The 8,971-nt window shown below is 61.2% G+C and overlaps 1 protein-coding gene across 3 annotated transcripts in view; it reads right to left on the minus strand.

The window, feature by feature from the left end:
- The window catches only part of HTRA3 (HtrA serine peptidase 3), a 36,861-nt gene that overhangs the window by 23,470 nt on the left and 4,420 nt on the right, over window positions 1-8,971 (minus strand). For all 3 annotated transcript variants that reach the window (XM_032254055.1, XM_032254056.1, XM_032254057.1), the window contains exon 2: window positions 654-753. In XM_032254055.1, coding sequence (XP_032109946.1) covers window positions 654-753 — 100 coding nt within the window. The remainder of the gene's footprint in view (window positions 1-653; window positions 754-8,971) is intronic.

An 8,971-nucleotide genomic window follows, 5' to 3' on the forward strand; every position in this document is an offset into this window, starting at 1 on the left:
CACTCACTCCTTCCCTCATTCATTCATTCTGACACTTCCTCATTCACACATTCGTCCCCTCACTCATCCGTGCACTGATTGGCGCATTCACTCGCCCAGCCCTTATTCCTCCCTGCTCTGGCCACATGAGCCCCAGTGCTTGCTGAGCTGTCCCCACTGCCCTGCACCCACTGGCTCAGCTCGCGGGCTGCCTACTCCAGCCTGAGCTTGTGAGGCCGCCTGAGTCCCGGGTCACTGCCCCAGCCCTGCTCTCCGGCTGCCGTGCCTCTGCTCCTTGCTCACACACCTCCTGCCTCCCGGCATCTCCCCCACTGGGTTCTGTGTCTGCTTTACTGCATGGCCCCTCGGGAAGACAAACAGGTCGCAGGCACCCAGTAGCATGGGTGGCAGCATGAAGGGACAAAGACCCACAGCTACACCGCCTGCACCTTCCTGGTGCCTACCGCTCCAGCAGGTTTGGGGTCACTTTAGCAGGGCTGTCCTTCCCCAGGGGTACACAGGCAGCCGGGAGATGTGACTGGCATCAGCCTGACCCCAGGCCACTCCTGCTTCTGTGGCCCAGGCTGCAGAGTCCAGCCTGCTTTGGGCCCCAGCAGCTGTCGGCTGTGCAGTGGACACCGGGAGGCAGAGAGGGACGAGGGGTCTCCACCCACCTCAGGAAGAGCTCTATGTGGACCACGGCTGGTGCGATCTTCTCCACCACGTCGGCGATGAAGTTGAACTTGTACCTTGGGCTGCTCAGCTGGTGGAGACCTGCGCTGGCGGGAAGGGCCAGGTGTGGCGGTGAGACCTGGATGCTGCCGGCTCCCAGAGGCCTGTGCCCGGGGGGCAGGAGGAGGAGGCTCTTCCCGAGACCGCCGCCTGGGTTCAGAGCCAACCTCAGCCCACGCTGAGCCCACTGGGGACCCCGTACCCCCCAGCAGTGTGGTGACACCAGGCATTTGGGAAGGGGGCTCGCTCACCCTGAGAATGGTTAAAAAAGGTTCCACATGCTGGGCTTCCTTGCCTCACTTCACTGGACCCTGCCAGGCCGGCCAGGAGGCTCAGAGAGGTTAGGACACTGCCCTGGGCCACACGGGAGTGAGGCTGGGGCCGCATCTTGGGAGAGTCCCCTGGGCTTTGTCTGTTCCCTCATGCTGCAGCAATACCCTTGCAGGAGAGAACCGCCCCTCTCCTCACGTGCTCCAGCCGGCCCCTCTGAGCCCTGGGGCTATAGCAGTGTCCAGCTGAGGGTGCAGTGGGAGCCCCCCAGGTGTCCCTTCTGAGCTACCCAGGCCTGGCCACAGTGAGGTCCCTCTAGGCCAACAGGGTGCCAATTTCTGAGCCCACAGAGCCCCATATCTGAGTCTAACTTGGTCACACCCCAGCCCCACTTGCCAGACGGTTCACAAACTTCCCTGGACCCTTCCTGGGCTCAGATTCCTGCTGCCGTCAGCAGTGGGAGCTGTGGCTGCCAGGACCACAAGCCTGAGGCATGCAGTGGCACCAGGCCCACAGCCCTCGGGGTCCCCTGTGCGGGCCTGTGCCAGGATCTCTCTGGCTCCCACCATCTGGAACCCCTGCTCAGCCTTGCTCCTGGCTACCATGCCCCAGAATGAGCACTGGGCTGGGAGCTGCATACACTAGGGGTTCGGCTGGGCCTGGCTGCTTTCTAGCTGCGTGGCCTCAGACTAACCACTTACCCTCTCTGGGCCTCAACTTCTCATCTGAAAAATGGGACTGAAGACACCCTCCTCCCACATCTGTGGGAACTGAGTGTGGAGGGCTGTGAACCTCAGGCCCCCGCCCCGGGGGATACCCACCCTCCCGGACGCCTTGGCGACTGGGAGTAAAGGGGGCTCAGTCCATAATGTCCATGTTTGCAGCCGATGTTACTCTTGATCACTGGGAAATGGCCAAGCATGGGGACTGAGGGAAAATCTGGTTTTCCGGATTGTCCAAAGGCATGAAGGTACCTTGCTGGATGCAGCTGTGGGAGCCTGGCCCGGCCTGCAGTCCGAGTTCCAGGAATAACCACGGGGTAAATGCAGTCCCCAGGCACATCCCAATTCACTCCCCCACTCTCCAGGGGCAGCCTGGGAGGAGCCTTTGCCTCTATTATAAAAGTCGGCACACTGGGGCTCCATGAGAAGAGCCCGCATGCCCCAGGACACACGGCTGGGAGGGGAGAACCAGGACCTGAACACACCCTTTCCCTGGGGGCCCCCACCTCTGCCCTGCAGCTCTCCAAGGCCCCAAAGAGCCCTTTAGCCTGAGCTGGGACCTGGTGACTGGCTGGAACACTGGAGCTGGGAGGGCAAGGAGGGGCTGCCTCTCCCAGGCCGCCAATGTCTGCCTCTCAAGCGGCCCGTGGGCACCAGCCACACCAGCCCTCCGTCATCCGCGGCAGTCAGTCCGGATCAAAGCCACCGCCTGTCCGGGGCTGGTTAGAGCCTGGCTGGGAGACGCTGGCACTGCAGGGCTCCTCACAGATCAAACTACGCAGCAGAGCGGGGTCTGAGGGTCAGCAGTCACATTAACCATCACCCCTGGGGCAGGGCCTGCGCGTGCCCAGGGCTCTCTGTGGCCACGTCTGCCCCCATGAGGGATGTGCCGCCCTGCTCGGCACCTACAAAGCAGACGGCAGCCTCGGTGAGGTGAAGCTGCCATGCGGTCCACGCCTCCTCCCTGCCCCTGGGAACTTCAGCTGATTTTCTAGCCCTCAGAAAGGAAGGAACCAGCCACAAAGCTGCCGCCCTGGTGAGGTTCATAGCACAAATGCCCTCAGCCCAACGATTCCCACGGTCCAGAGGGACCCCAGAGCACCCCCAAGCCCAGATCCTCCTCCCTCCAGCAGGGAGGACTCAGCGGGCCTGCTGCTACCCTGTGTGCCCTGGGGCCTGAGACTGGCACCCCATGTGCCTCGCTGGGGGAGAGGTGCTGGGCACGGGCACGCCCCCAGTCGGGCCTGTATCCCTTCTCCCATCGTGTGGCCTCTGTCGGGCTCATTGCCCACCTCTCTACACCTCCGCCTGCACGACTCCTCTCCACTCTCCCTACCAAGACGCTCTGGCAGGTCCTGGGCCCAGTCCTAATCCTGCCTCCTCCAGGCAGCCCCCCAGCAGCCTTCTCCCAGTTGGACCGAATCTGTCCCAGCTCACAGCTTCATTCAATCCACTCGTGCAGGGTGCCTTCTGTGTGTCCGCCGGTGATGCCTGCTGAGGACACAGCGGTTCAGCTGGGGGCGAGGGTCAAGTCAGTGACCGACCAGTGGTAGACAGCACAGCATCGCCAGGGATGAAGTACAGGGGAGCCCAGGGACGGCCAGGTGAGTGCAGACGCACCCTGACCCACGCCTGGAAGAGCCCACGGGCAGGGGCACAGCACACGGGGAGCCACAGGCTGAGCCCGAGTTGCATGTGCAGGCAGAGGTGGCAGATGGGGATCTGGGCGCAGTGTGAACACAGAAGGAGGAGGAACGGGAGCCCGGCTCCTCCCCCGGGGGATTAGAAAGGCTGCCTTCCTGCGTGTCTCCATCCTGGGCTCAGACACTCCAACACGCAGAGTCGCAAAGCTCTCTGGCCCCACCCTGCCCATTCCCTGCTTGACCTGATCCCACCACGGGGGGGTGGCAGAGCTGAGGCCAATGCTGAGCCCCAGGCCCCCCTGAGCTCTGCCCAGCAGCCTGAGGTCTGGATAGCACTGCGGCCTCCGCTGGAAGGACTTTCTCCCCAGTGTGGTCTCCCAGAGGTCACTTAAAATGGGTGACACTCGATTATATAGGGGATGATTTGTTTTTAAACCCTCTATAAAATATTCGTTAAGTAAAAGCCAGGCAGGAAACATCAAAATTCTACTACATGGTGGTTATTTGGGGTTGGGGTAAAGTTAGAGTGACTTTTTTCAAAGAGAAAAGAAAGCAGGGAGGGAGAGCAAGGCCTGAGACGGAGGGGCCGTGGGGCTGGGCGGGGAGGCGGCCCGTTTCCCACAGAGTCTCCAAAGAGAAGCCCGCGCGTGCCCACCCCACACCCCAGGCTCCTTCGGGACAGAGACTGTCTGGTTCACTCCCACACAGCAGTGGGAACCAGCACAGGGTGAGGCCGCTGCTGAGACACTTCAGAAGGAAGGGATGGGGTGGGGAGGAGGGACAGAGAGAGGAGGGGAGGCAGACAGAGGGAAGTTCAAGGGTGCCCTGCTTGGTGCTCCTGAGCCAGCACACAGTAGGTCTGCAAACGGCACCCTGCAGAAAGAATGTGGGTCGGCCGAGTAATCGAATCTCCTAGCAGCCTCACAAAAGCAGCAGTGTGGGCCCATTTTATGGCCCAGGAGACGGAGGTTCAGAGGCGAAGATCACTCACCGCGGAAGGGCAGGCCTGGCGCTGGCCCACGTCTGGTGGATTTCAGGGTCTAAGTGACCTCAGGGCCCGGGCACCTCGGCAGGGCCTCACCAGGCCCTGTTTCTTTAAGGGGACCTCCGTGGGTGGTGTCGTGGGGGCAGGGGCCCCCATGCTCCTGCTCCTCCTCCCAACATGCAGATGAATCAGCCATGAATCAGGGAGAGGGAGTGTGCGGTTCCCACTGCCTCTTTCCACAGGAAAGCCGTGGGCCCCAGGGCTGGGAAGCAGACTCTGTTTATTTGGGGGTTTTTGACAGCCTCCACCCCCACCCCATCCTGGAGCCAAAGTTCTGAAGTCAACAGTCACACACAACCAGATTCAGCCATGAGCCTTTTTTTTTCCTTCATAAACTGGAATGTAAAGGCCCCGGAAGTTTCAGTCGGGAGGACCCTGACACGGGGCAAAGCAGTCAGGGCTCAAGGCCAGGTGTCCCGTGTCACCTCCCAGGAGAGGAAGAGGCGCAGCAGGGTGGGAGGAGACAAACAGGGCGCCAGGGCTCCAGCTCCAACGGCCCTGCCCGATGGGGCTCCCAGGAGTGCTGGGGGACCATGGCTGACCCCGAGGGAGGACCATGTGGCGGCTCTGGACAGTCATAACTGCCATGGAACAGAGGGCGACACTGAGGCCCAGATACCCCGCAGGGATACCTTGTGCTGCTGCATGGGTTATGCACTGTGTAACTCCAGGCCCTTATCGACAAAGATCATAGAGCGGCCAACTTCCCCGGAGTTGTGCAGTGTACAACCTGCCCAACTGTATGCATCAGTCCCTTTAGCACATAATGTGCAGAGCTGGGACTGAGACCCAGTTCTGTTCCTCCATCTTTTTTTTTTTTTTTTTTTAAGATGGGGTTTCTCCATGATGGCCAGGCTGGTCATGAACTCCTGACCTCAGGTGATCCACCCACCTCGGCCTCCCAAAGTGCTAGGATTACAGGCATGAGCCACCGCGCCCGGCCGTGTTCCTCCATCTCTCAGGTCACTCCCCTTCTTTTATTGCACCCTGCAATTAGCAGACCGCTCTGTCACCCAGCTGGAAGCTGGGGATGGAGGAGCCATCAGTAGATGGCCCCAGGTCCCAGGCTGTGCCCATCTGTCCATAACGGTGACCATGGTCTACAGATTAGATGGCAACCTCTTAGCAGGGCATTCAAGGCCTGGGTGTCCTGGTCCCACTGACACCTGCAGCCTCACCTGCTGCTACCCTCCCCTGTGGACCCTGGCTCTGGTCCCTGCGCACGCAGGCTTCTAAGTGTCACTGTGCCTTTGCACATGTGGTTCCCTCTGCCAGGAATGCCCTTCCTGTCATCCCTCAGCACCGAGGCCATCAGCGCCTCCTCTGGGGAGCCTGCCCTGACTCTGCAGGTGCCGTGACCCACCTCACCCTCTGGGCGCAACAGCACCTTGTAACCCTCCCAAAGCTGGTTCCTTTGGGGTGTGCCTGTGGCCTGCACCCCTGCGCCTGGGATGGGCCTGGGCCACAGCAGTGGGCAGGAAGCCAATGAGAGAGCGAATGCATGCTCTTCAGAGACAGAGGAGGGTTGAGGGGGGCCCTCAACAACCCCCCAGCCCCGCCCACCACAAGGGGCCGCCTCCTGGGTCTAATTAGTTCCCAGGACAGCTTCCCATGTTTTTCCTCCTCTGGAAAGCCTGCCTGTCCCCGCGTAAACTGTGTCCCCAGCCACGTCCCCAAGTGAACTGTGCCCCACAAGCCTCAGGTCCAGCTGTGGTTCCCCGTGCGGCAGATGCTGCTGTCTGCCACCCTCAAGCCCAGGGACCTGTCCATGTGGAGCACAGGCGCTATGGGGGCTGCGGCACAGGCCCAGAGCCACCCGATGCCTCCCCAGCCACAGGCCACACCTCGAAGGCGGGACCCGATTTGGGCATGGGACATCAGGCTGGGCTCTGAAGTTTGTGATCTCATTGAATTCTTGTAGCAATTCTGCAGGACAGAAACTGAGTCCATTTCACAGGCAAGGAAACGAGGCTCAGAGAGGCCATGGGACTGGTCCAGGTGCGTAGCAGGCCCCTCAAGCCCTGACCTGGAGCTTCCCCACTCCGTGCTGGCCTTGGCAAATGTAATTGCCTATCCAGCCCCAGGAGAGCTCAACCTGGACCCGTCCTCAATGTGGGGCCCGCCTGGCTCCTCTGGCTGTGAAACTCCACACCCAGCGGGACAGCGGCCAGCCCCTCCGCGGAGGAGGAGATGCTGCCGTCAGCCTGCCTGTGATTGACCAAGAAGGCTGGGCCTTGTGCACAGTGCCAGGGGCCAGGCAGGCCTCGGAGCATCCACGCCACTGAAGGCAAGGAAGGCAGCCCTTGGCCCTCCTTACAGGAAGCCCTCCCTGCCTTGACCAGGGCCAGTGACACTCCCTCGGGTAGGCCGGTGCTCAGCAGCACCTCCACAAACACCGCCTTCCAGCTCCTCCCCTTCCTCCACCCCTCTCCCTCACTCTCACAAACTTCTGTAAGACACGCCCACCGGCCATCCTTCACATCAGCATCTACCTGCCCAGGACCGCACCACCGGCACCCGCACCGAACAAAGCACACTCAGTCCGTCATCTCGCCTGTCCCTTGACCAGTGAGGAGGGCGCCACTGTCATCCCCATTTCGCAGATGAAGGAACCGAAGTGTAAAGAGCTTCAGAGATTTCCGGGGCAGGGCTGGGACTCAGCCCTGAGCAGCCAGACATGCGGGACAGACTGGGACCCAGTCCTGGCCTTCTGCCCACTATGTGCTGGAGCAGGGTAAGGCACACAGGTGCGCAGGTTACACACTGCACAAATCCAGCGAGTCACCTGCTAGCCCTGCGCTAGACCTGACTTTCAGCTTGGGGCACGTACAGACGTGTCCTTGCCTCGTTTTTGCTGCACCAAGGACAGAGGTCTGTGACTTTAATCCATCTCATCCAGCAAGGCAGTCGCTTCCCTGAGGTGTAGGGGCCGGCCTGGCATTCAGAGCACTGGCTGGGGAACCAGGGGACCTGGGCTCAGGGCAGAGCTGTCCCTCCTACCTGAGTGACTGAGGGCAGCTTCCTCCAGCTCCCTGAGCCCTTTATCATACAGAGTCAGGACACCAGCACCCCAATAATGTGCCGGAGGCTTCGTGGGCCTGGAACACAGCCAGCGTCACACCCTTGATCCTTGTCAAACCTGGTGGCCTCCCTCCCTCAACGCAAGCCTGGGCAGGAGGCGTTCAGACCACCTGGCAGGCCCTGGTGAATCTGTGGAAGGCCAACAGTACACAGGCCCCCTTAAGCTCGCCTCTCCACAACTAGATGCCACCACTTCCAGGAAGCCCTCCCTGATCTATCCCTGCCTCCATTCTAAAGGTGGTTTCTTCCTCTTCTGGGCTCCACACATTGTCATCAGTCCCTCACAATGCAGGAAGGGGTCTCTCAGGGGTCTGCGGCTGTGGTGATGTGGGCAGGAGGCAGAGGTTGAGGGCATCAAGCCTGCAAGGCCGCCAGGAAACCCGGCTTTTGGCAGGGAAGGTCCCGGTCTCACCAAGTCCCCTCAGGTCGCTGTGTGGGGGAAGGGCAGAGGCATGCTGGGGGAGGACCACAGGCTGGCGGACCGGGCCAGGGTGCATTTGCTAAGCTAAGCCCCGGCAGGAAGGGCAGCTGCACAGCGCCGTGGTCTCAGCTCCACTCCCGCTGGACTCGGGCTCCCGGCGGCCTTGGAGAAAGCTCTTGGCCAAGCAGCCCTGCCGGGGTTCCAAGTCCTCAGCGCCCGCTGCCAGACGCTGTGGCTCGGCCCGGCTGCCCCGGCGGGAGTGGGCGGGGCCGGAGGGGAGGCGTCACCCTGCCTGAGTGGTTCCAGATACTGAACTCCAAGGCATGTGCAGCCCCAGGAAACTGCTAATAGGGTTACAAATCAAAAGTCAACCCAAGTTCTTCAATAAACAACCTGGGAGATACAGTCAGAACCTGCTCGGGGTTGCACAATAAAAGCCGATTATGAAACGCCACCTTGTAAACTGCCCACTACGCCACACTCTGCGCGGATGGCGGCCTCCGAGCCTGTTTGCTTGCAGCCAGAGAGAGGCTGCGTGGTCTTGGGGCTGTGCTTACACGCAAAGGGAGGCCTCTGCTCTGAGCAGGCACTCCGAAACATGTATCCCCGCTCTTACCACCCCGGGGATGGATATTTATCTGCTCTGTGCCACCGTGCTGCCTGAGCATGGACCTGGGAACGCGTAGGGGCTCCCTTGAGAAGTGGTGAGCCTCTGTCACTGGAGGTATGCAAGAAGGCTGGGAGGGTTACAGGAGACTCCACATCACATGGGCCATCCTCGCATTTCATGTCATCTACAGAAGGCTGGCCCCTGCCCGGTGAGGCTCCGAGCCTGGGGAGATGGAGATCATGCAAACAAGTTGACTGACAGTTATGGCTGTGTGCGGGGCCCGCCGGAGACCCTGGCTGTGCTCACCAGGCAATGAAAAGATGACCTAGGCACAGTGGCCAGGGCAGGTGACTCAGCAGCCATGGGACATTGGGCCAGGGTGGGATGGGGAAGCGACCACGAGAAGGTGAGGGAAGGAAGATCCGGGCAGCAGGTGGGGGAAGGAAGCTCCGGGCAGCAGGTGGGGGA

The sequence above is a fragment of the Sapajus apella genome, unplaced genomic scaffold (genome assembly GCF_009761245.1).
Source record: "Sapajus apella isolate SASKATOON/1434 unplaced genomic scaffold, GSC_monkey_1.0 scaffold85, whole genome shotgun sequence".
NCBI classification, from domain to species: domain Eukaryota; kingdom Metazoa; phylum Chordata; class Mammalia; order Primates; family Cebidae; genus Sapajus; species Sapajus apella.